The sequence below is a fragment of the Botrytis byssoidea genome (assembly GCF_014898295.1).
Source record: "Botrytis byssoidea strain MUCL 94 chromosome Unknown BBYS_012, whole genome shotgun sequence".
In the NCBI taxonomy this organism is placed as follows: domain Eukaryota; kingdom Fungi; phylum Ascomycota; class Leotiomycetes; order Helotiales; family Sclerotiniaceae; genus Botrytis; species Botrytis byssoidea.
This window is the reverse complement of record NW_024065853.1, coordinates 617,932-643,801: the sequence shown is the minus strand read 5'-3', so window position 1 is coordinate 643,801 and position 25,870 is coordinate 617,932. Positions and strand designations below refer to the sequence as shown.

Below are 25,870 nucleotides of genomic sequence, written 5' to 3'. Positions count from 1 at the left end.
GAATGGCCCACATTTGGTATTAACTTCATTAGGGGTCGTGGTACTCCACACGCCTGAAAAGCAGCGTGATACACTGTGATAGTGTTCCACTCTACTTGTCCCGCACCGGTTGCCGACGGCATTCATATTTAGAGGGTCCACCCACAGACTATGATACCCTGAAAATCTACTGCGAAATTTTCGATTCTCAGTAATCGAGTTCTTTATCTTCATCGAGAATTTCTCGAGCACCTGTTACCTTATCTGCTTTTATTTCATCAAATTCAGTCTGGTACATCTAAATTTCACCATTTTTCAACCCCGAGATTGAATATACATCACTCTTGGTTGAACGGTATGTGTGCTCGAAAGTATCCAAAAATTAACCTGTAGTTTGTATAGTGATCGTCTCTATAGTTCACGTGGAGACAATGGCGCCGACGCTTTAAGATTGGGCATATCACGAAAGAAATGTATTGAATTTGGCATGCAGCATGCAGTGTAAAAGGCAATGGCCAGATTGGCAATTTGACTTACATCCCATGGCTGAAGGATGGCACATCAGAGTAATAACTAGCTTTTAAGTTTCCTTAGGGATGCATAACGGTAAGGAACTACAAGCAGGATCAATTGTTGGATGAAAATCTGTTGGTTAAACGACTGATGTGGGAGCCGATGTCACTACGCATCCCACAAAATGTGTCATATAGTTGCGGGAAGGAATTGCGTACTCAGGATCCTCATTTTATGTAAAGCAATATACCTCTAATTTCACCATATTCTCTTCGCCGCCATCTCATATCTACTAATTTTAGAAAAGTCATGTACGGCGCCCACCTTCTCCTTATCTCTCGCTAGCCTTTCCTTTTCTCTCAACTTCTTTAATGTTTCAGGGTCATCATCATAGATCCATCGTTTCTTATCATCATCGACTTCTACCATACCCCAGCCACCTACTCTCTTTCCACCAGTCTCGTACCTTCGATGCTCACGCATTTTCATAGTAGAATAACGATTACGTGCAAATTTTAGTAAGAGCATTCCGAGAACAAGTTTGCAGGCGAGAAGAACAAAGAATGCACCCAAGAAGAAGACGATCATAGTCAGAGATGCAATCACATCATCGGTGCTGGGTAGATACCATGGTGTAATAGAGTCCGGGTTTGGTAGCCCGAACGTCGATCGACCGAGCGCTTTGCGGACGATGGTGTCGAAATGCTCGAGAGCTGCTGTTGTTGCTGGAGATGATTCGACTGATAAGGATGTTGCTGTTGATGGGAGTGGTGGAGGAAGATGAGTAGCGAGAAACATATGATATGTTTGAAATGCAGCCCTGATAAACAGACAAGAGAGTGGTATAACTGGAAGACCAAGACGTTTGATGAGATTTTGGTTGACAAAGGCCTAGAACAGTTAGCTAGAACAAGCAATTCGGGATTTAAGACCTACATTTGTATAGTAATCCTTGGCCAGAACATCGAGAAATCGTTGATAGATTGCTGGTTTGACTCCATTGAACTTGCTGATGTATGCATGTTTGATCCAATCTACCAACATCTCACTGCCTATCACTATGAAAAATGGTGAAAGAACTTCGCCTGACCATACCGGAAGAATGGTAAAACTGTTTGGAAGCATTGAGCTTGTACGTAAGGGACTAGTCGCTTCTGATGCAGATGATGCCATGCTGCTGAAGCCACCCATCTCAACAATATTTCGTAACGCAATGATCATGAGCATAAGCCACAGTTGGAATCTTTCCACAACATCGGCACATGTAAGCTGGAAGAGGTTGTCCTTTTCAAACTTCTTGAACACAGTACCTTTTACTTCCACGAATTGATTCGATAATAACAGAGTGATGAGGGCGTTGGAGTATGAGTTTACAGCAACATTCAAGGTGACGACCTGGGTGAACAATGCTGCTGCATGAACAACATTATATATGAGAGCAAGTATGAACATGCCAAGCGGTCGCAAAACCTTGCTTCTACCATCACTATTTCTTTCTAGCGTTTCATCGGAAAATAAGCATTCAAAAATGTCTTGGCCAAGCGCCGCGGCAAGGCGATCAAAAACCTATAGAAAAATGAGCTACCAAGCCTTCCAAGCTGGACGGACTAACATACCTCTAAAAGATTATATATAACATAAAGTCTAATTGCTGACTGCGCTCTAATACTATGATACATCCTGCTTGCGTCTAACTTCATTAAGAAGAATGAACTGAAAATTATTACAGCCCCCTGCAAAAGATCTGCTTTGTTGTATGAAGATAATGAAGACGGTTGAGATTTCATGCGTCGATGTCTACGGGCCCAACCTTGTCTTGGTCTACGCTCACCGTTTAGTCTTGGAGTAGTCTCAGTAGTACCGGTACGTCTGAAGGTTTCAGACGGCCTTCCAGCTTGAGACTGAAATGAGGTGGTTGTTGACACCGAAGGTCTACTAGGACGTGACATACTCCTCGTGGGTGAAAGAGAATCGGCACTGCGACGTTCATTTCGTCGATGCCACATCCGGCTTATACCATGATAAATAAAACCACTAATGAAGCGACATTCCTTGGCTAGAACATGACCCCACCATGCAATAAGAATGCCTAAAGCCTTAAAAAATCGCAATGGTAAAATGGTAAAGGTATAGAGCCAGGCATCAAGACATGCGAAAGATCCAAAAAATAGGACCTGTTCAAGTTGTGGCGGTAATAACAAAAAATTCAATAAACGCTCAAATTTAACTTTTGATGATTCATAAGGAAATTCTGTCGAGGCTGAACGATATATATACAAAGGCGATGGCCTTGTAGCGGAAAGCTCCAGCTGTAGATAAGTCGGAATTGACATCGGGGGCAGAGGAATCGATTGGGGTATTGGCGATGGTGGTGGAATGTCCGGCAACTGTGAAGATTTGCTCGCTCCATTAGTCGCAATGGGGGTCGTCAACCCTTCGAGGTTGAGGTTTAATGGTTCAGAGCCGCGACCAATATAAAATGGCTTTTTCTTAGGGGATGTCGGAACGGCATTTGGCTTGGAGTACGATGGCCATTGAGTTGGTGGCGGCTGAGCACTAAAGGCTCGGGAAGAGGGTAAAATCGTGGGCCTTCTGGTGCTAGCATTGGCATGGATTACCCCTTGATGGCCTCGCTGCTCACCATTAATGTCCGCGGAAAACTTTACAGATTCCGGTGTAATAATATTACGACGATCTATTGATTCCGGTGGTCGGTCGTCAAGCTCCATGCGAGATACGTCAGAGCCGGATCTTTTACGCCCGTGTTCTTCTGCATTGCCTTGGCTCGGATCAGGAGTAAACAACTTGTTGGGCGAAATCATTGGTAATGATTCGGGAGCCGACGCTAGTTCCGTCATCTCAGCAGCCGATAGTTTAAGAACCTTTTCTTCACCAAAACCCTTCAAGGACAATTTCCGGTGATTCTCAACTTTTTCCTCCGCGATATCATCCAATTGATCAGAAGGCGGTAGGAATTTCGATGTGGGAGGCGGTGAAGTCAATTCACCTGTTCTATTATGCTCGGCAAAAGAGGGAAAGTTCTCCAATCTGTGGAAAGATCCAGAACTGTTATTGCCAGTTTGCACAAGTGGAGTTTCATCTGCATTCCCAGAGGGCGACTCATTCACAGGTACCTGGGATGGTGATGAACGCAGTGGAGGCGGACTTGGTGAAGGCGTTCGTAGTTGTTTTGAATCCTTCATTGCTGGGACAGATTTGGGGAGCTCGTCTGCGTTTTGGGCTGTAAGCTGCTTGAGATCATCTTGTTCGGGTGATCTCACAAGTTGCTCCTGGTTTCCCGCCGCCCGAGATCCCGCCCCTTGAGAATATGTTACATTCTCTACCGCCATCGAGTTTCATCGATGTATTTCGGATAGATCATTAGTAACGAATCTCCGATGATTTCGTTCACACGTCTCAAAATTGGGTGTTGATGTGGAGTGATTTGAGATAAAGGTGTTCGCTAATCAGAGGCTACGGTAACCTCAATCATATCGTATCCCGTGCGAGTACCAATCAATAGTCAAATCTCGTTCTTACGAAATGTCTCTTCCGAATCACTTCAACATACCAAGGAACCATATATTTGATTGAATCTTGATTTTGCGATGAAGCATTCCGAGCGACATAAGCTGGTGTGAAGATAGGGTTTGTATATCACGTGATTGAAATGCTATGCTCTTTCTGTACTAGCGGAAGTTCAAACTCATCCCTTAGTATCAAGGCATACAAGCTTCATTTGACGAAAACGGAATACTATGATTCCTTGTTCCTTATTTCCTATTCATTGTATTCTATTATCTAGTAAAATTGCAGCTCATTCCATACGCCATGTATTCTCTTACTAATTACGCTTTTATCCCTAATTTCTTCTCAGATTATGGTCATAATCTAAACGACGAACGACACCAGATTTTACCACTTCACATAAATCTGTTCCCCTCAATATTGTAGCTGATACTTCGATTTGATATAAGTATGAGCGGCTTAGATCTCTACGAGTTGCCTAGTCTTGAGGCTGTCGAGGCTAGTGAGAATAAATTTGGGATCCGAAGTATTTTATTTTGGAGTACAGTAGTGGCAGCAGTATACATAGTCTGGACCGTTGCTTCCCCGTTCTTTGATCAGATTTCCAATCGTCTATCGTCAAGGGTCACCGAGCTTCGCAGAAATTCCGCAAATATAATTCTTAGAACCGCAGACGTTTTTACAGGTAATTCTGAAATGTAGGCACCCTTATTGTACATAGCAGGCCTCATTCAACCAATAACATCAGCTAACCTTTTCTGTAGCGTGAGACCGAGATCTGAAGATGCTGTACTGAAAGGGGATGTCGTCTATATTGCAGAGCCTACTTCTGACAACATCAAGAAACGCCAGGGTCTTATTTGTTTTTCTGGTAGCTCAGGTATAGCACCGAGCAATCGCGCTCTGTGAGTTCCCCTGTACACATAATTTGACAGCGAGACTAAATTCTAACATTGAGTCAAGTGCAGACGAATTTGCCAAGGTACACTTCAATGCTCTTGTTTGATCAAATAATCTAACAAGTTTTAGGCTGATTATATCACTGTAATTATTAACTATTGGGGCAAGCATCAGAAGATATATGAAAAAATAGAAGGTTCTAAGTAAAAAATATTTCTTCGTGTCTGGTAAGAGCTAATATTATTAGTAGACTCCGGCCCATGGGAGATGAGGGATCCTAGCAGTGAGCCAAGTGAGAGAAAACGAGCCTCTATGATCAAGAACGCCTTGGACTATCTTCGCAATAATCGAAACTGTACCCAAGTCGGTGGCGTGGGATACAGCGGTGGTGCACTTCCACGTCAGTTCAATTCTTCATTGAGACTTGGAGCAGTCCCAAGACACATGCTAACTTTTCTAGTCATGAATCTAATCCAAGAGCGTCCTTGTCGTATCGAAGCCGCGTTCATGGCTCATCCTGGGCGTTTGAAAACATCAGAATATGGAACAAGTAAGAATGAATATTCCATATATTCCTGTAGCTTTCAGCTCCCTTTCATCTATTCAGCATCTAATATCTTTGAATAATTCTAGTTCAAGTGCCACTATCGCTTGCTCAGACATGGGACGATCGATCGGTTGACGCACGAACTCGTCACGAGCAAGAGAAGGAACTCATCGACATGGTTATATCGATCAGCGAAGAGAAAGATGCCATCAAGTCGGGCAAGTTGCCACCAAAAGTTCCTTGGCAAATGAATTTATTCTCGGGTGTTGAATACGCGTTTGCTGTTAGATTGCCGAGCAAAGGTCGACTGAGTAGAGACGAAACCTACGCAAAGCGAGCTGCTTTTTCTCAAGCAGTAATGTGGTTCAGAACCTACATGCCAATCGGCGAAAAGAAGTTGGTATACGACGTCTGATAACTGGAGAATGAGATGCATGAACGCTGATCAATCCCTTTCACCATTTCTGCTACGATGATTTTCTTTTTGTGCTTAAAGATTCAATTTCTTGTAAATAAATAAGTTCAAGAGATCTATGTTGTTAAGAATAAAATTCAAATGCCCGGCTAAAAATTCTGAAAAGTATCGCAAAATGTTCCTTAGTAATTTTCAAGATTCAGTAGTAAACCATCATTCTGAATCATCAATCACAATTGCGTTATCTCTGCTTCCTCCAGTATTGATTCTTTCCTCCCTCTGTACCTTTTTGTTGACCCAAGATTCTTCTTCCGAATCAATATTCTCATTCGTTTCGTTCTCGTCCGCGGATTCTAGATCGTCTAGATCGTCCATATCTTCGTCGGAATCGACGTCACTTTCTTCTGTCGCTTTCTCATCTGCATCTAGGTGTCGCCCACTCTCGTCCTCAGATTCAAGATTTTCTTGGCCTGCTTGGCCCTCCATGTCTTCATCAACTTCCACTTCACTGTCGCTTGGAATTTCCTCATCTGTACCCAGATTCTGCTCGTTCTCATCCTCTGACTCAGGACTGTCATCACTCTTACCAAATATCTCTTCGTCTACGCTCCAATTCTGCTTATCTTCATTCTCGGATTCAGGATCTTCTTGATCTTCGTGATCTTTCATGTCTGCGTCAACACCTACGTCACTATCGTCCGACACTTCCTCTTCTGTGTCTGAATTTTCTTCATTTTTATCCTCTCTTCCAGCGTCTGTTTGTTTGTCCGTGTTTCGGTTGAATTCTTTTTCCAGTTGTGCGATTACAAGATGGTCGATTTCTTCATCAGAATCCGTCTCACTCCCAGCCAACATCTCCTCAAATAAGTTCATAGTTTGGTCGGCATGGTCGGCATGGTCATCAATTGCAATATCTTCGTCATCGTTGCTCTCTCTGCTGGTGCTGGTGTTTCGATCTTGTAAAACTTTCCGCAGTTCGTTTCCGAGTGCTCGTGCAAATGGAGGTGGCACAGCATTACCGATTTGTTTGAGAGCATCGGACACTTTCATGGTTTCTAAATCCCATATGAAGCTATCTGGGAAGCCCATAGCTCTAGCTAGTTCCCTTATTGTGTATGGCCTATGTAACTTTGGATTGAGCATCTGGTATCATTCACGTCAGCATTGCAAACTATCATCGGCTCTTGGGAAAAACCGCGGAGAACGTACCCAGCTGTTCGTTGAATATTGATCATTCGCAGTAGTTATTATCTTGAAAATCTCATCTTCAAATAATCTTCCATATTTTCCCTCAAACTTTCGATTCCGATAATTAGAATTTTTCCGAAATCTCTCTGATTCTTTCCTCAGGTGGTTGGGCAACAATGCCTCGTTCATTCTTCTGTAATCGGCACCAGCTTCGAGTGGAATGTTGCACATTCGCTCAGCCTGTTTCACCGAGATCCTGCCCGTTACATGGTTATGTAGAAGCTGATCGGGAACAGATTTTCGCTATTACCTCTGGAACTCACATAAATGCGGGGAGGCATAGTCTTGCTTTTCTAAACCGACAAATTTCTGATTCTTCAAGATCGAGTATTGAGCAATACTCTTACCACGGTTTGTTTGGCTAGACTTTTGTTCTGGCGTTTGCTGGATTTCTGTATGAGGATTTTCCAACTCCCATTGAGGTAAGTCTGAAATACAATGCTGTATAGTAAGTGGTCGATGCGGAGCTGATCTTCTGATATAAGGGGAATCTTTGGGGATACGGCTAAAAACATTTGTCGGCTCAGGAAATTTCGGAAGCTTGTACCCTGGTAGAGAGGCCCAGAATATCACACGTTTTCTTGACGAAGGTACACCGTAGGCACCTACCTGTAGAGTTGTATGTTGGCATTGATAACCTAAAGATGTAAAAACTCGGAAGATGAATCTGTAAATTTAGTTAGTTGCATCCTACCTTGAGGATTTCTTGGAGTATATCCTCACTTTATCGCGCCGTCTGTCAAAAGACCGTTGTCAGAGGTACAATCTGGAATATCAGTACCGTTAAGCTATATTGTTTTTTTTAGTAAGATTGAAAATGTAAATACATTCTAAGTAAAAAAACCTACCGGGTGGTGTTTTAGACCAGTGACATTCTCCAATAAGCAATATTTGGGTCTATAAAAGTCGACGTAAGAAAGGAATGTTGCGATTGACTCCCTCATAGGACATATAGGGTTCTTCAGTAGCTTTTCGGGATTATTTTTACGGTTCACTTTGCTCCATCCTTGGCAAGGAGGTCCTCCAACAATCATATCGATATCTCCTTTTTTAGGCATCTTCAGGATTTTTTCCCCATCTATATCATGTGCCATGTTTCGAAGGAGTCCAGCTTCAATCTTCATCGCTCGTTCTAAGAACTTGCCTGCATCATCATTGTATACATCAGCATCTGGAAAGTTCAATTTGAACGTCTCACAAGCCGTAGTATCAAACTCAACGGCATAGCTAGTCCCTATCACTCCGCTTTCATGGAAACCTTTCTTTAATCCACCTGCGCCACTGTAAATCTCCTTGTCATTTGATCAGTATGTTTCTCAAGAACGTCAAAAGAGAATTTGTATGAGCCCACCAGAGTGTTCAATTTTAGACCATCCATCTTAGTCATTTCTTGCTTTCTTTCTCTCTCGAGCCTCTGTTCATTTCCTTTTGAAAACGTCAAATGTTCTTTAGGCATAAACTTTAAGTTCCCGACTGTAATTGAATCCTTTTTCAAGTCGTTAGGGATATATTCCTGAACCCAGAATGTGTCATTGAGGTCCTTATAAATGTCTAGATCTTCAATTTGTTCTATGTGCCTTACAAAGCAGTGTCCGTCAACATCCTTCGGATTCAATGATTTAGATTTCCACCGGAATACTCTTCGATTATCATGGATTGCGAAGGGAATTCTCTCGTCAGTCTCTTCCGATCTCTTAAGCCGAAAGTGATCGTCGTAACGTTCATAACTATCCACGGTCAAGTTGACACTGGGCTGACCTTTCAAGCAGATGACCTTGATCTTCTGTATTTGACCAATACTGTACGGTTGCGGGCCTTTTGAACCGGAAGTAGGTTTCGAAATGAAATAAATGAAATCTTTGAGTTGATATTTCGTACCTTTGTAAATAAACCCAGTAGCACATTGTTGTGTTTTATTCCAGTTCAATATCCTCAGTGGTTGATGATCATTGACCCTTTCGAGGGAGCAGCACTCGCATTTCTCGAAACCGGATTCTCGTGCTCCAGTCACCATCTCTTTGGCTTCAGAAAAGCTTTGAAGCAAACTATCGTAGCCCAGTCTATACAAATATCTGTCTGGGCTTCTGTGATACTCTTCTTCGGTGAGATCGATTGTTGAGTCATTGGCATCATCGACCTTTCCACGGAAATCGACTCTGATTTTGGCTCTTATTTCGGCTTTCGAGATATTCGCACATCTAGAAGTCATGAAAAGCACTCTTGGACTGGCCATTTCACCAATTATAGTATCACAGCCCCTTTCGAAATATCGTATGTGGGCCATCGGTTCCTCATTCTTGCAAAGTTAGGTCACTCAAAACTTGAGTAATAGAGTCAACTTACTTCTTTGTATAAGTATACAATGAACGCACAATGAACTTTGGACTCAATTTTAGCTGCTTGGGGTCAGCCTTTAGTCAAGCCAAAAAAAAATGGATATTTACCATCTTGAACCAAAATACTGTCTCCAGCTCGACACGCAGCTTGACACTCGGCCAAATTTTTCTGACTTCCACGAAGGAATTGCTGCGCGGCACTGTGGGCTGATGAAACTTCCTCATGATATTCCTTGGCGTCCGATTCAGCTGATGTTTGATCCTTGTTTATTTGGATAGTCTTGAGTTCTCTGTCGAACACATTGCCAGCTACCTTTGAAACAAATGGAGTTGCAAGCGTCGACTTGTCTGGCTTGATTGGCTTGATTGGCTTGATTGACTTGATTGATTCGGCTGACTTGAGTTTCTCTACAGACCTCATGTGAGAATCGAAGCCAGACCTTGATTTCTGGCTGCCATAGTCAATCTCTGAGTCAGATTCATCCTCAGAGCTTTCCTTGTCAACATCCGATTCATCAGATATCTCGATATTCAAGAATTCTCTTCTCGAGCCAGTAGCAACTTGGTCCAATTCTATGGCACAAGGCTCTGCGTCATTTCGAAAAACATCTTGCTCATCGTCACTATCATCAATCTCAATGATCTCTCTTATCTTCACTTGCGTGATCCTTGAACTTTCAATCTCTTGATCTGGCAGTTTGTTATTGATAATGATTTTCAGCTGACTCTGTTCTGTTTTCTGACTTGATTTGATTTTCTTCTCCGGTCTTTCACTAACTTCTAACTGTTCCAGAGCCCTTTTCGGGATCCAAAACTCTCTCTCTTGAATCGATTCTTGCTTCTTTTTAGCTATTTCGAGACAGGTCTTGGGCACGTCGAAAGAGCTTGCTTCCAGGATGGTGTAAGCTTCGTCTTTGAGATGATGTTAGTATGAACATTAGATGTTAAGTGAGAGTTGAATCTATCTTGGCCAGTAATTGGACTCACTGTTTGTCAAGCTAGGATTGATTTCAAATAGTTGTGAAAATCTTCTGCGGAACTCGAATCCTGGCAGAGACGCCATAACTGTCTTTAGTGACTAGGATCGGAGTAAGCACCATGTAAAGAGTTCGAAGCAAACTTGTTCTTATGTATATGGATAATATTTTGAAAAGGACTAAAGATAAAAGACATAACCAAATGAGATATTGTGCAAGGAGGAAGAAGGACAGACAGAAGAACGAGATCCACAGGAGCCTTTTAAAAGTCTCAAAAGGAAGCTAGTGATCTCTCTCTTGCCAAAAGTGAATTTCGACGACGAGTATGGTATGTAAGGCTCGATGGGTACATGGACTAAGAGTTTATGTCTAAGAGACCATAGATTCTAAAGGTGAAAGCCAATATCATTGAGATTCGAGAGGTGTGTCTCCATATTACCAAAATAGATGTAACTTTGATCATAATTCAGACTCATCATGGGGGGCAAATGCACAAGTATGTAGTCTTCTTTTGCATTACTATACATGTTTGGTTGAAGATTTATTCCATCAAGGCTGTTCATCTATGAGAACATTCATAAGGAAAGAGTATGCACATCAATGGAAACAATAAATGAAGATCTGATGTATATGTATAAAGTGAAGGAATAAGATTGAGAACACTGTCATCTCAATACTTCGTACATGTTTTCTTCCATTCTTCCAACCGAGAGTAGTTACGAGTGAAAAAATCTCTTGACTTCCGAGACATTTCTTGATCAAATTTGGAACATTCAGATGATGTTCTTTACATTACTATCTTCGTGGCTGCTAATTTTGTGAACTAGTTTCGAGAAGGAAACTTCTTGAAACTTGACTCAACTTGACCCCTCCTCGTTCCGCTGAATCTACCTTCAAATTAAAACTTAGTTCCCATTGCTATTGTGAATTCCAGGTAGGGCACTAGCGTATCTCAAAGTTTATCGCTTTGAGACAATCTTGGGTACTTACAAGATTAAGTATTATTCTCATTGAAAGTCTCAAGATATTCATCATTTTGAAGCTATCAGCTTGATATAAATCATGAAAGACGTATTTGCATTACATTACATCTGATGTCGAAACGAAACAAACCACCCCAACAAGAAAATTTCCACGGAGAAGAGAGGACATGATGTTGAGAACTCTACCTCCAGTCAAGTTGAAACTATCAAAGTAGGCATACTATTGGGGCAGCCACCAAACAGTTACTGGCTGGACCTCGCGAGAGCTCATGTAGCTTGGAAAGTTAAAGATTTGATGAGGCATGGCATCTAGACTCATACAATCGGGATATGTAGGCATTACTCGAAATATACTCTGGCAAGAGATATTCATCTCACAATGTCATGTTGCCAAGCCAAAATACACAAACCCTGGAAATAGCAAAGCCGATATGGTAATGTCAATAGGCTTTGGTAAAGTTACTTAACACGAAGTCAAATGAGACTCTTTCTTTCTGCAATGTAAACCTTTACCTAGTTCTCCACATCGGTTTAAATTTTCAGCACGCGAACTTGCTAATAAAATAGGGTTCCCCAGATAAACTTCATGACATCTCTGTTTAGACGACACCATTTATGACTTTCCTGCGGGCACTCGCAATAATTTGTACTCCTTCACTTGAATACCTTTAATAAGCAGAACCTTCATGATGAATCTTTAGCCAATATCATCCTCTGCAGTTTCCAACCCTAAGGATACTCTACGCCGTGGTGCATCAACTACCACAAGTATGTAACCCTCTGTACTAGATGTTTCATAGACGACTCATCTATTCGACTGGCAATGACTATGACCAATAAAATGCCGCTTTTACCTAGAATTGACGCCGAAAATTTACAGTCCTCAAACACTCCGTTCCATTGGATATCGAAAATCTACCTAGGTATATATCCACAATCCCAGCCTATCTCATACCTTCCCATCTCTTCCTGCTTCTTAAGTCAAATGATCCCACTTCATCACAATTTCTTCCCAATCTCCTCAAAATCCTACAAAAATAACACTCCATCAATAAAACCCCAGCATTTCAACATCCCATCCCCAACCTATTCCACTCTCCCAAACCATCAATCCTCTTTTCTCATTCCTTCAACTTTCAATAGTAACAAGAGCGATATACTCTCCATATCTCGACACTCATCAACCCATCTATCTTTTCTATATCCACGAGAAAAAGAGAGCTAACTTTAAGTCTCCTTTCAATTCATAGCACAGCCAAGTACATACATATCACCGACCCTTCCAGACACATTAATTCCTAATAGACAACCACAAAACGAACTCACAACGAACGCGCTAACACAAACCACAATGATTAGTCAAGTGTACACCATAAAACAAAACCAAACCAAACGTAACAGAACAAAAACAAAACAAGTAAATACAAAAATACAACCAGAAAAACAAGAATGAAAAACAGAATGAGCGGAATGAAAGTAGGATGCGGGGATACTAGGATGTCGGAGATAAGTATACGCGCAGGAACCGGGATGAGGTGATGGGACGATGAGGTAGAGAAAGAGCGGGGCGGGGAAGCAGGAGTTAGCTGGGTTTGGATTTGGATTTGGGATGTTGTGGTTTTGGGCGTTGGAGGGAGTGGGAAGGTGGGGGGTTGTTGAGGTGGATGATTATGTGGCGAATTAGGGATACGGATTTTGAGATCTTTTCTGGAAGATATAGAGGTGAGGAATGAAACACGGTGTTTATGATTTTGAGTATCAGGGTATTTCTTTTTCTCATGACTTACTTGGTAAAGATCTTGATTGATATTGATTGAGATAGCATAGAATGATGTATGAACATTATGCATTATATGCTTATATACTACCATAATCTATGACAATCTACCAACGCCCAAAACATACATATGCACAATCCCCATTTTCGCATCAAAGATACCGTCAAGAAGCATCCATCCATAAAATGCAATGCCATGCCATGCCATGCTCACATTCACAGAAACAAACAAGCAAAAACACACTCAATCCCAATGCCCATGCAAATACTCTCCCTTACTCACAATACTATCCTGACAATCCTTCAAATATCTCGCCTGTCTGGCCACATCCGCAAGTCTATCCAGCATCCTCCCATTACTCTCTCCAAACCCATAGACTTCATATTTTAACCCAGTTTCCGCACAGAATTCCTTCACGTATCCACTCGCTTTACGTAGATTATGTCTCGGCATGCGTGGGAATAAATGATGGGTGACTTGGAATTGAAGACCGCCATGGAACCAATCCATCCACGTAGGACAATCTACATCCATGGTTGTGCGGAACATGCGTTGGATCCAGTGTTCGCTTGGTTCTGATTCTTCGGTCGACATGGAGAAGTGGGAGACGGTTAATTGGAGATGTAGTGGGAGGGTGATCATGTGACAGATGAGACAGAAAATGATGCGTTGGGAGATGGTAGGGATACTGCGGTAGACGAGGAAATATCCAAACCAAGTCCAGAAGAAGATTTGACCGACGAGTTCGAAGATTCGTTGTTTGCGGTGGAGTTTGGTGCCAAGATCGCGGAGGATAAAGTCCCAGGCAAGGTAGTAGAGATTGAAACGCGCGACTGAGAGGAGGAAATAGTATGTCCATGCTTGCTTTGGTACCATAAATTTGGCAAACCAATTATAGTGCATGATGCATTCGGAAGCTGTTGAGTACAAAGAATCGAAAAATACCGGCGAGATGGCGATGAAAGGTAGGATTTGAAGATCTTGATCATGGGTCGGTGAGTTCGTAACAATGTGATGGATGTTGTGATTGCGTTTCCACCAGCCTATCGAAAGTCCACCGCAAAAATTCAAAACCACACCACCGATTAAGAAATCGATGTTATAATCGTGGGTTACCGCCAAATGGCCTGCGTCATGTGCCGTGGCGACGATTTGATGCCAAAACATACCGAGGAATGCTGCACTGGTAGCATACCATTCCATACGAAGAAAAATCATCGAGAGAGAAAACAAAATCGTACATCGTAGAATTTCCGTTACATACGCCGATAGTTTACTGTCGTATAAACCTTCATTTTCTAATCTCGCAATTAGAGCTTGGAATCTAGTCTCCAGTTCTGTGGCATCCATCATCTTGGTTTCCAGATCGGGAATCTCTTCGGAATCAATCGAACTTCCCTCCGTTCGATTCCGAAGTCGTAAACCCTCTTCGTCAAATACGGAAGAGGCAATGGAGCTCGCATCGCTGTCCGGATTTGCTTGACGCGGTACAGCTAAAAGGTTTTCGGTGACGCTGACATCAACCAAAGGGATTTCGGTGATAGGTGTTGAAGGTTCTTTTTCGACCTCATTTTCTGGCATCCGAAGTGATTGTCTTTGAATTGGGGGTATAATGTTCACCCATGGCTCTTCCAATTTACCGATTCGATAACGGGCCATTTGGGCCTTGACCTCCTTGCTATGAAATCTAGAAAGAGTCAGCTACTATAATTCATTCTCAGTCCTGCTTATATCGACAACTCACGCAGCCAATTCAACGGTAGCATCTCGTCCCACAACATGTAGAATAACTTTTGCACCACCGGGATGACGGTTAAGCCATGCGTCCAATTTTAACACATATCCCTCTGATATGACAATCGCGTGACCTTGCTCCACCAACTCTCTGATCTCCTTCAACGGCCACACCTTCTTACTCCTAACTTCAGACGACGAATCCATAATAGTTGCTTTGACCAAAGTGTCAAATTCGCCAGTTTTATTTTTCTCGTGCGACAGAGCTTAAATAAAATGTGTTTTAATGCGGTACAGTAAGGTTAGCGATTAGCGGAGATTAAATAAAAAATCGACACGACCCAATCTTAGATATACGCCAACAGTGAATGACTTGGCGTATAGGTACGGTTATGGACCACGAATTAAGTAGGTACACGCTTATGAATGAATGAATGAATGAATGAATGAATGAAGAGCGTTGTGAAATTGCTATGCTAGAGCTAGATGAGGAATGAATACAAAAATACACTCAAGAGCCCTGTTACAACAAAGGGGAATCACGTGCATAAGCACAAACATAGACGATTAGGAAAATCAAATCAGAAAACAGAAAATGAGAGTCGAAATGGGAAGGCGCAGGTTTATAAAGCAGTAGTACAATGATACCGAATATTATCTAAGAATATTAAGTACCATTCAATCATACACATGATATCCCCTTTGGTTCGCCAACACAGCCCAATTACTGTTTTCTTCTGATGACCCATTGTTTTTTTTTCCTGCACCTCGCTGGCATGAACTTTTAACGTGGAGTAAGAATTCCACTCTCGGGTTTCACGGAATTCGACCTATCAGTCAGTGTCAGTTTCTACTTACGTCAAAGTAGGTTTACTTGTGCCGGTAAACATGTAGTAGGTTAGGTCAGCTCATCCTGTCCAGCCGTCGATACTAACCACATGTAACTGCAATCTGATAATTTACTATCGTTGAATATCCACTCGACGTGCCATATAGAATAGCTGGCTGGAGTTGAAAGAGCACGTATTCAATACGGATGTCAGAGCTTGGAGCTCAGCCCACTCCCATTTCACTCCCTTCTCATGGGGATTTATATTAAATTGGCCGGGGGCCATCGTTGAGATCCACAGGGTCATGAAGATCCACTTGTGAAAACCCTTTTTCAGATGAGAAGGAATGGAAAACCGTCTTACCGGTACATCGTTGGCTAATTTTCCGTAACTTCCGTATGGAGCACAGGATTCGCCGCTTACACAATTGATTTTCGCATGTTCAATGGTGGATTCGTAGATTAAATCCGGGTTGGAGGCTGTTGATCTGTTGATTCTCACACCATTCATGGCATTGTGATCCTGCTCTGCAGCGTCAATCTGACTGTTGAACCCCTATTTTATCAGAGGCTCACTCAGAAGTCGTCACACTAGCATTAGGGATTAGGGATTAGGGGTGGCGTGGCGTGGCTTGTTCGATGCTTCGTAGTTGCGCGACTAATATATTCAGACTACTCCGTACTAAGCTCCTGTCAACCTTTCCTATTAGTTCTTAGTTCTATCCACCAGGCGTGGGAATTTTCCTATCGACAATCGCCATCAGCAATAAGGCCCATCCACCTGACTGTTCGCCTGACTGTTCGCCTGACTGTTGTGAATAATGCATCCGCCAAAGTTTAACATTCACAGTCCAGTTGTTAATCTAAGCATCGATGAAGAATATCATGCCATGAAAACGAGCTATAAAGTTAAGTTTATTATTGACGCCAATTGAGCTCGAATAGGTGGTGGTTATGATTCAGCTTCAGCCGGTGCTGAGGAAAAAGAAAGCAAACAAACAAACATGAGGTTCAAAAATAGACACGCTATCCAATCGACCATAGCAATAAATGCCTTTGCAGATAAAATCTACAATCATTTTGTTACAGGTAGGAAGGTGGTAAGGAAGGGCGAATCTTCATCATTCTATTATTTCGAATCGTAGAGAAGGAATATATCGTGTTTTACCCCGCATTCTAGCACTCTGTCTACACCTACCTACCCCTTTTAGGTTTTGGGTAGCTCGGTAGGTGCTAAGGTTCGGCCGATTCTTATAAAGGGAATAGTCACCAGTACTAGTAAACAACTAATGTTCGTTTCTTTTTCTCGACATTCAAGGTTACGATCTGGAATAGCATCTTTGTTTGAGCTCATCCAAACGGCACGTACATATAATATAGAGCATAGTATTAACGCCAATCGAATTGCCTATTTATACATTTTGAGCGAAGGACGCAGCAAAGATACTTACTCACCATTCGCAATATTCGGAACTTCCGTTTGCTTTACTCGAGTGAATTCTTCAAAAGTCATCCAGATGACAAGTGTTTTAAGGTGCTTTTGGAGCTCTGATTCCATGCTGAAAGATATCATTTGATGATGAGTCATCCAGCAGCACTTCTTATGCAGCTAACATCAAACTTGGCAGACACGAGTAAGTTCTCAATTGTCGGAACAGGTGTGGATGGTTTAAATCTGATCAAAAGCCTTCCTTCAATATCGTGAGACCGCAAATCAATCAGGTTTTGACCGTCTCCTCAAAGCCTATCAACAGTATCCTCATTCTTGAACAAGATCACTCTTTACCTTGAGTACTTATCTATCCATGATTTACACCACCTAGCATCTTTTCCTACAATGACTATCCAAATCAGCAAAATAATTGCCGAATCTGAACGTTAAAAGGTTGTGTTCGCACGACTCACTTCCTACGATTCCTCCTCCAGTGCGTATCGTACGCTTCCTATTCTTGTATCGATGGGAATTCGGGAGCTCGAATATAGTCAATCAAAGAAGGTACTGTACGTTTCGTCGCTTCCTCAAAGTCCAGAACCAAACAGCGTTGGGTCAAAGCAACTGATCCGGAATATGGAAAAGTTATTGGCAAAGCCGAAAAGAGAATTTTTGAATCCGGCTCTTATACACATATCTCGTTGCCTGGTAAAAGTTGATGGCTGGAGGGTTAGAAGTGAAAGTTTACTACGAGGTATGGGTATGGAACTATGAAATCAAGAATCAAGTATGTGGCAGGGTCTTTCCAGATTATTTCGCCGGCCTGATATGAAAAACGCTCCATTTCCTTTATGATAGTATTCAAGGGTGATGATAATGAACAGGTCAGCCTATCGTCGGCTTCTAAAAGATCATCTTACTGGTGGGTAAATGGCCCTTCCATAGTGTCTGATGAAAATGGTAGTAGTAAAAAGGTATGGAATTTCTTGGTGTTGAATAGTAAGGTCGTTCATATTGATAACTTTAGGGGTTGATGAAATACGACAAGATGAAGGAAAGGTTGCCTCTTTATGACTGACTGAGTGGTATCCAGTATTGTTTCTGCATACTGTAGTCCATTTCTAAGATATGCTTACGTAAAAGTCATACGCGGCATTGAAAAGTTTCTAAGACCACTCTTTTTTAACTGGTAGCTTTACTGAGTAAAAGCACCGCACGCCTCCGACGATTATATCGAAAAAAAGATAGAGGGCTCCATAGAGATGCCAAAGGCCCGATGATGATAGGCAACTTCGAACTCAAATATCATATTTATCATTATTCAAAACCAAAGAGAGGGAAGATAGGCTGCCAGAAGAACGGTCACTATTCAGCAATCGTTTGAGCAAATGCTTCAGCTCACAGTCATGTTGTGCATAGGTATGACTACATTCCTTGATCAAATTCAGATGATTCGAAGTAGGAAACCCGAGTCATTGCTCCAGTGACTTTAATACTGTCAAAGTGCTTATAGCTCGCAGCTCTTCTCAAACTTTTCTGAGTTCTCAAATAATCAAACATCTTTCATTATTCGTTCTACACATCATATCCCAACAAACCGAACTACACACAGTACCATAAGGCACATTTGAGAACGCAAGACTAAATCAAGAAAGGCTTCCAAACTTCCATATCTTAACATGGCTCATCGAAATACCGGTTCCTACAGTATGCACCAAATGAGGGAGGATCACAGACATCAACTTCTCGATGTCAACGAATTTTTGAAAAAGAAAGTAGTCAGAAACTCGCGAGAATATCTAAAGCATCCAAAACCGCCAGAGCCGCAGTGCCACGATGTACTCGATTTAACGAAGCTTCTTGAAAGAACCATCAATGCGTCTAGTAGGATTATTGATAGTGCACTTGGTCGTAAGCGTACAGCACTTGATTTGTTACGTGATCGTTCCCCTTTTCCGGACAACTACACTTTCTCGGCTCATTACGGGCGCCCTCAGCCTTATTCCCCGTTGAGTAATCATGATCACGCCACAGAAGTTGATCTCGAATGGCTCTTTGCAATCTTCAACACCATTTTTTTCATGAATGCACTTCCAACCAATACCGAAGTCATTCGGCAAGACAGTTTAACCTTCAATCTTGAACGTAGGGTTATTCTCCCCGAAAGAGAAAATGCAATATTTGCTGGCTCCTCTCCTTCCGCTTTTGTCGACAATGTTCATGCGGGGTTTGAGAGGAGGGACGATCATAAGTTTCTACCTCCCACGATCAACGTTCCTTCTAGCCACATTGATTTTTCGCATACCGAACACGTGGTTCCTTGGGAGGATCAAGTTGGTAGTCTCTTGGGGTCAATGATCGATCTCTTTATACAGTACTACAGTTGTAGACAGGATGGATGCTGGAATAATAAATACACTCATGGTAAAAAGCACAGAGGAGAAGCGTGGCAAATTGTCGCATACCGTTTCGAAACATCTATAACAATGAAACACACCCAAGAGGCACTGGGAAGCCCTATAAATTTGAGAAGGGAAGATTATGAGTGGGATTTGAATTATTGGAGCATAGGAGGGCTTGACAGTCTTGAGCGTAAGTGACGCCGTCGCCGCAGGATTGAGACGTGGGGCTGGGCACCGGACAGTCAACTGTCATGTGTAAGAGCTGTTCGAGAGTTGAAACAAAACCAGGCTATTATAGATGAATAAATGCGGGCTATAGCTAGAGATCGAGAAATAAGGCAGGCTATGGCTAGAAATTTAGAAATACGGGCTTTGCGCGAGTCTTTCAATTCTCGTTCTGATTCTGGAGCCAGAGGACATCGTCTTGAAGGTAGAGAATCTCGTTCTGGAGGGCCACAGTATCTTTTCGATGAGAGAGGATCTCGATTTAGAGCGGGAGGATACGGTCTTGAAGGAATATCGGAAGAAGGAGAAACCCGCGCTAGGGCAGCGCCATTTCGCTCCAGAAGACCAGAAAATCGTACTGAACTGGGAGTGTCTCAATATGGAGGTTCAGAATCTCGCTCTAGGGAGGATGCATTTCGTTCTAGGGAGGATGGATCTCGTTCTAAAAGGTTGGGACTTCGAGGTCTGTTCAGAAGAACAAGAGGGCAATGACGGCTTTCAATATTTCTTTGCATCTTGACTGTATCATTACTTAAGCAATAAAGCTAGCGTGACTTTACACTTTACTTCACTTATTCGTGATACTTACATGTGTTGAGTTGGATATATCACATTATTATTCAGTACAATTTATATATCGAGTATGACTCCTGTCAATTTTCTATTGACATTCACTTTACAGTCATTAGCCCATGATTCATAACAAATGAGCTTGGCGAGAAATGAATGGTTCTTCACACCCAGCAATTACTTGATCTACAATTACTCACACTGTCATTCAGTTAATATCATATTGTTTCTTTCTTAACTCCAAACAACATTTGTTCTGCATATCACGCTGCAACACCTTCAGCCATAACAAACAGAATCAAGCAGATTACGACATAGCAATTTCCACAAAGAAAACCCATATCACACGAACACTTTGGTAAAGTAAACATGCCTTGCAAACATCAAAAATATACCGCCACGAGATTATCGGGAATATTTGTATTTGCCAGTCCATACAAATACGATACTTCGGATTTAGTTCAAGCCCTCGAAGACAGCCTCAATCCATCTGGAGATGAATTCAAATCTTTACGGGAAGACATTCTATACAGTATCAAAAATCATACAGATCAGACTTTCTTGAGAAAAATGGACGACAATGATCCTGAAAGACTATCCCTCAAATCTTTGGATCTAATATTCTCAACATTCAACGCCTATTTTTTTAAAAACACTCTTCCGCAAGATACAAGAGTCGTTCGAAAAACTGAAAATAACTCAAGTATCACAGCAGGATTTTTCCTCCCTTTCAAAGCGGCCTCGTCATCAGGCATTTTCGCTGCTGCAACTAGAATCTTTCACAGTTCCACCCCCGAGATCGATCATACTAAGTCACCCAACATAATCATTCCTTCTAAGGGTACTTCCTCTACCAAGAGCAGCCCCGGAGACGATGTAAGCGCTCTCCTAGAAGCAATGATCGCTTTCTATCTACAATGGTACAGTTGCCGCAAACCCAGCTGTCTGAACAGAATTACCGCTTGTGGGAAGGGCCCTAGAGGATACGCATGGCAGAAGATTGCCAATCTACTAGAAAGGTCTGAGATGATGAGCGATATGCAGACTTTGATTGGTTCGCAGGTGCGTTTGAGAAGGTATGAGGAATTTGTTAGGGAACTGAGCTATTGGGATAAGCCGAGGCTGTTCGTATCGTTGGATTTGTTGCGGGAATTGGGGTTGGTTGCATGGACTGTAGAAGATTTTGTGTATGCTGCGGAGGAGGAACAGAGAAAGACAATTGCTTCCGCGGTGAAACGGATGAAACGGTGAGGAGTTTCATGGCGGGGAAGATATCTTTATTTTTTGTATGTATTAATTAGTAGATAGTCGAACAATGAGGTCAGCATGATTTTTACTCTCATTTGGTTTTCATACCAAGCTTATTTGGATTTGCAGATTGATTTATAGGTGTCTGTATAACCCAATGCGACTCCTGCCTAACTAACTAATATATTCTGTAGATATATAATGGTCAATCATTGATTACTATCTGATTTGCAATCACCATTCACCAGATCTCCTTCTCAGATTCGAAGTTCGATAAATTGATTGATACTCGATTTAATTACCTGTCAATATCAGTACCTAGCAATACAAATACAAATGTCTTAAATCTTGATGCATAGAGAGTTGATTCAAGATCCTATAGATCTTGTCTCGTCATATCGAAGTTCTCTAATTCGAGTCATCCCCCTTCTCCCGCAACAAAGATAAGTGATGAATTGCTAGAACACCCCTAATCAATGCTTTACAGACCAGATGTTCCCGCAATCTCATTTCAAGTACAGCTGGGATATCAACTTTTCAGACCACCAGTGGACTGTTGTAATATGCAAAGTGATTTGAGTTATTTGAAGTTTCTAGTCTCTGATCTGTATTCTTAGCCATTAGAAAAATGGACTAGTCATACAATATGTCAAATTGCTGATGTGATGGATTGAGGACTTCGTTCGTTCTAACGGCAGTGAAAAAAGTGAATGATCTCCAGCAAGATGTTGGATTGCTCTTAGAGATTTTGTTTAAAAAACAACCGTAGGTTGCCAACTGTTTGCTTACCATCCACAACCTTCCATTCAATCATACCATTCACTAAACCTTCCTTTCCTATGATTGTGGATTCGAGATGCAGAAAGCAAAAATATATTATACTAAGAGTTTAACTACCTTACTATCGTTGCAGAACCTTGCTGCAACTATCGTCGTTTACTTCGGTAGTCTTACTTCTACCGCCTATTTCTACACTCTCTTGCACAATTTCCAGGGCCAGAACTAGCCTCCATCACAAGGTATTATGAAGCCTATTATGACATCGTACAAAATGTTCAATACACATTCAAGATTGCTGAAATGCATAAGAAATACGGTATCAACTCACAAACATATCATACCTCTCACATCAGTACATGAAAGCTAACGATTCACAAAGGTCCAATCATCCGCATCAGTTCTTACGAGCTCCATGTTATTGATCACCTGAAGCACGCACATTGAGAAATCGTGGTGTTCAGTTTACACAAAGTGATTGGAAAGATATGGATGCCCTCCGTAATTCCATGAGCGGCTGCGAGAAACTCTTCCTGTATCTGCATCCCAAACTCGACGATTTAGATTATGAGCTTCGAAAAGCCGAGAAAATCATCAGAGTCGCAAAGGAGGTAGGTATCAAGCAGGTCGTTGCATCTACGAGTCTCGGAGTGAGTATTCTTGGCACTGGGATACACATTGCACCCAACTCCTTCATGGCCAAGCATCTCGCGGGAAAGAAGGGAGTGGAGCAGGTGGTTATTGATGCGAATTTTGAACATTGGACGTTTCTCCGTCCTGCCCTTTTCATGGCGAATTTTCTAGAGCCGAAAGTATATAGATATCCCGACTTACGAGATAGGGGTACGTGGACAACAGCCATGACCGCCGAGGGAAAGTTGGCATTGATTGATCACGTCGATATTGCTCAAGTTGCTACGGCAGCATTTCAAGACCCGGAAAAGTTTCACGGTCGCGCAATCGGGCTGGCTAGTGAATTTTTGACTATCCCGGAGATACTTAATCGGCTTGGAGAAGTCATTAAACGGCCTCTTGAAGCAGTATTTATGACAGAAGAGGAGATTTCGAAGCAGAAAGAGTCGAATGTCTTTATTAATTCGCAAATTGCCATGAGATACATGTCGAAATATGTTGATGTGGAAGAACTATCTAGGCTCGTTCCGTTGACGACATTCAAGCAATTTCTTGCGAGGGAGGAGGACATTGTCAAGCGGACATATTTATGATTGATGTGAATTCTTATTTTACACCTATTATGTATCTCATTAATGGTAGAGCGATGGCCGAGTCATTTCGTCGAATTTGTTTCAAAAAGTCGCTCCTGATCAAAGGATTCAATGAGCTATTTGTACTTCCACCTAATGTTTCAATGATGTTCCTCCTGTTTAAATTTGAAATATACAATCGCGATCCCATTATGTTCGCAGAAATTAAAACATTATCAAGCCACAATAAATCACAGCCCCAATGATCTTAAAATATCTTACTATCCAAATGCCTTTCGCCAATATCAGCCACCTCTAAATCATCGCTTTCTGTCCGAGTTCTTCCCACCATAGCAGTAGCCTCTCTTTTCCTGTCTATCCGCTTTAGACCCCATAACAAAACCGTGGTCCAAATTGCAAGAGCAATACACGTTCCAATCATCGCCCACATTCCCTTTGTGAATCTAGGCGCTTCCACTGCACCGTAAAATAGTAAACTCCACCATGCATTCACAGCATTACTGCCACAATTCATACTCGCTATCACTATCGCTCTCAATGCGTCGTTTTCAAATCTCATAGCTTCATTAGCCCATGCGAAGAAGGTCGCTTGACATGCGTAGACAGAACCTGCCCAATAGTATGCTGCAAATATTGTTGCTACATTAGAAGTTGTGAGTATCATAGCGGAAGTTACGATTCCGGTAATGGCAATGAAATAAGCGACAAGGTATCGTTTGCCGTTGAGAAAATCTGTAAGAGTTGCCCAGAAGAGGGTAAATATGATACCAACAGCGGGGACACCAGTAGGATAGTTGTTGAGTTGAGAAATCGTATATTTGCTTGTGGATTTCATGTATAATGAAAGTAATGAATTTGAAGAGAAAGATTCGCTTTCTCCAGCGATAATCCACAGAATAACGAATCCATACCAGTACCATGAAGTGACGACAGTTTTGAGGAATGCAAAATTCCAGAGACGATGTTCGGGTACTTCTGGAACACGGGTTTTAGCGAGATCACGCTCGATTGGGGTGAGATAAAATGCAGATGTTGTGCTCGGAGTATCTGGGAAAAGAAGAAAGCCATAAAGGGCAATCGGGAGAGTGATAAGTCCGTCAATAATGAACAGCCAGCGCCAGCCACTCATTCCTTTTGCGCCATTCAAGGATGAATGAATGCCAGTCTGGATGAAGCCTCCAAACATAGTACCAGCAAGACCAGATGAAGTAAAGATGCCACTGCGCTTTCCGAGCTCTCGAGGAGTATACCATGATCCGAGAATGTAATGTGTACCGACGAATGTGCTGCTTTCGGCAAGACCTTGGAAGAAACGAATAGCCATGATATCGCGAGGATGATGAACAGACGCAGTGATCATAGTGAGGCAGCCCCATAGAACCATCATTGATGGGAAGAAGATGCGAGGTTTGATGTAATAGAGTGCCAGATTACTAGGAATTTGTCCAATGATGTATCTGGAACGGCGTTAGTATAATTGAACACATAATCGATGGCCAAATTCAAAGAGTCCTTGAAATCACAACCAGTTTTTTGTGGATTGAGATGAGAATTCAGATATCAATTAGAAACACTTCGGTCATAGCCCATATAGAACTCAAACAAAAACCTTATACATACCCAACAGTAAAAACGGTATTAATAAGATTATATTGATTACCCACGAACCCCAACTCTTCCTTCATTCCACTAACATACGCATTCGCCAAGTTCGATCGATCTAAATAATTCGTGAAATAAGACAAACAGCAAAATGTTAAAATAAAAAAGTCTGTCTGTGTTAGATATTTTGGCCAATGAAGAGTTGATTGCACAAGCCATGCTTGATAGATTCCAGTACTCACCTAGTTTCTGTACCAGCTTTCTCTCTCCTGGATGCTCATAGGGATGGGAGATATACTCCCTCACACGTGACACTGCCATCGTCGAAGACTTCTTCTTTGAACAGATGAAGCGTAACCTGAGCTGGTGGAAAATAGTAACGGCTCAGACCGAAGTATGTTTTGGCATGCGAATGAGGAATCCAAAGCTTGATATGTCTTTGGCCTGGATATCTTTGGCGTGGATATCTTTACTCCGTACGGCAATCCGTGTAAATCTATGTATCCCCGCAGACAAGCATTCACCCCACTTCCAACGATAACGGTTCTATCAAAACATAACGTTTAAGATGCCGAAGATAACAGTACACCTCAATCAGCCGATAGACTGTGAGATTCAGTT

At 42.0% G+C, this 25,870-nt stretch overlaps 9 protein-coding genes across 9 annotated transcripts; 5 read left to right on the top strand and 4 right to left on the bottom strand.

The window, feature by feature from the left end:
- Positions 1 to 750: 750 nt before the first annotated feature.
- EAE97_006604 (uncharacterized protein) lies at positions 751 to 3,842 on the bottom strand (the record flags this gene model as incomplete). The annotated part of the gene is made up of 3 exons (XM_038877117.1): positions 751 to 1,383; positions 1,429 to 2,058; positions 2,109 to 3,842. 3 exons carry the CDS (start codon positions 3,840 to 3,842, stop codon positions 751 to 753), a joined length of 2,997 nt encoding a protein of 998 aa, XP_038732049.1.
- Positions 3,843 to 4,470: 628 nt separating this feature from the next.
- EAE97_006603 (uncharacterized protein) lies at positions 4,471 to 5,882 on the top strand (the record flags this gene model as incomplete). Its single annotated transcript, XM_038877116.1, has 7 exons — positions 4,471 to 4,718; positions 4,785 to 4,925; positions 4,984 to 5,002; positions 5,050 to 5,116; positions 5,171 to 5,320; positions 5,381 to 5,470; positions 5,554 to 5,882. 7 exons carry the CDS (start codon positions 4,471 to 4,473, stop codon positions 5,880 to 5,882), a joined length of 1,044 nt encoding a protein of 347 aa, XP_038732048.1.
- A 213-nt stretch (positions 5,883 to 6,095) lies between these two features.
- On the bottom strand, positions 6,096 to 10,529 carry EAE97_006602 (uncharacterized protein; the record flags this gene model as incomplete). Its single annotated transcript, XM_038877115.1, has 9 exons — positions 6,096 to 7,025; positions 7,092 to 7,326; positions 7,381 to 7,797; positions 7,854 to 7,918; positions 7,979 to 8,422; positions 8,482 to 9,426; positions 9,474 to 9,526; positions 9,575 to 10,378; positions 10,454 to 10,529. The coding sequence occupies 9 exons, from the start codon at positions 10,527 to 10,529 to the stop codon at positions 6,096 to 6,098; spliced, it is 3,969 nt and encodes a 1,322-aa protein (XP_038732047.1).
- A 2,918-nt stretch (positions 10,530 to 13,447) lies between these two features.
- On the bottom strand, positions 13,448 to 15,145 carry EAE97_006601 (uncharacterized protein; the record flags this gene model as incomplete). Its single annotated transcript, XM_038877114.1, has 2 exons — positions 13,448 to 14,891; positions 14,949 to 15,145. The coding sequence occupies 2 exons, from the start codon at positions 15,143 to 15,145 to the stop codon at positions 13,448 to 13,450; spliced, it is 1,641 nt and encodes a 546-aa protein (XP_038732046.1).
- Positions 15,146 to 17,917: 2,772 nt separating this feature from the next.
- On the top strand, positions 17,918 to 18,277 carry EAE97_006600 (uncharacterized protein; the record flags this gene model as incomplete). Its single annotated transcript, XM_038877113.1, has 3 exons — positions 17,918 to 17,986; positions 18,084 to 18,173; positions 18,227 to 18,277. 3 exons carry the CDS (start codon positions 17,918 to 17,920, stop codon positions 18,275 to 18,277), a joined length of 210 nt encoding a protein of 69 aa, XP_038732045.1.
- A 601-nt stretch (positions 18,278 to 18,878) lies between these two features.
- On the top strand, positions 18,879 to 20,318 carry EAE97_006599 (uncharacterized protein; the record flags this gene model as incomplete). Its single annotated transcript, XM_038877112.1, has 2 exons — positions 18,879 to 19,791; positions 19,963 to 20,318. The coding sequence occupies 2 exons, from the start codon at positions 18,879 to 18,881 to the stop codon at positions 20,316 to 20,318; spliced, it is 1,269 nt and encodes a 422-aa protein (XP_038732044.1).
- Positions 20,319 to 20,765: 447 nt separating this feature from the next.
- EAE97_006598 (uncharacterized protein) lies at positions 20,766 to 21,647 on the top strand (the record flags this gene model as incomplete). Its single annotated transcript, XM_038877111.1, has 1 exon — positions 20,766 to 21,647. One exon carries the CDS (start codon positions 20,766 to 20,768, stop codon positions 21,645 to 21,647), a length of 882 nt encoding a protein of 293 aa, XP_038732043.1.
- Positions 21,648 to 22,909: 1,262 nt separating this feature from the next.
- On the top strand, positions 22,910 to 23,647 carry EAE97_006597 (uncharacterized protein; the record flags this gene model as incomplete). The annotated part of the gene is made up of 1 exon (XM_038877110.1): positions 22,910 to 23,647. The coding sequence occupies one exon, from the start codon at positions 22,910 to 22,912 to the stop codon at positions 23,645 to 23,647; it is 738 nt and encodes a 245-aa protein (XP_038732042.1).
- A 247-nt stretch (positions 23,648 to 23,894) lies between these two features.
- Positions 23,895 to 25,570, bottom strand: EAE97_006596 (uncharacterized protein; the record flags this gene model as incomplete). The annotated part of the gene is made up of 3 exons (XM_038877109.1): positions 23,895 to 25,104; positions 25,268 to 25,418; positions 25,492 to 25,570. The coding sequence occupies 3 exons, from the start codon at positions 25,568 to 25,570 to the stop codon at positions 23,895 to 23,897; spliced, it is 1,440 nt and encodes a 479-aa protein (XP_038732041.1).
- Between the last annotated feature and the right edge of the window lie 300 nt (positions 25,571 to 25,870).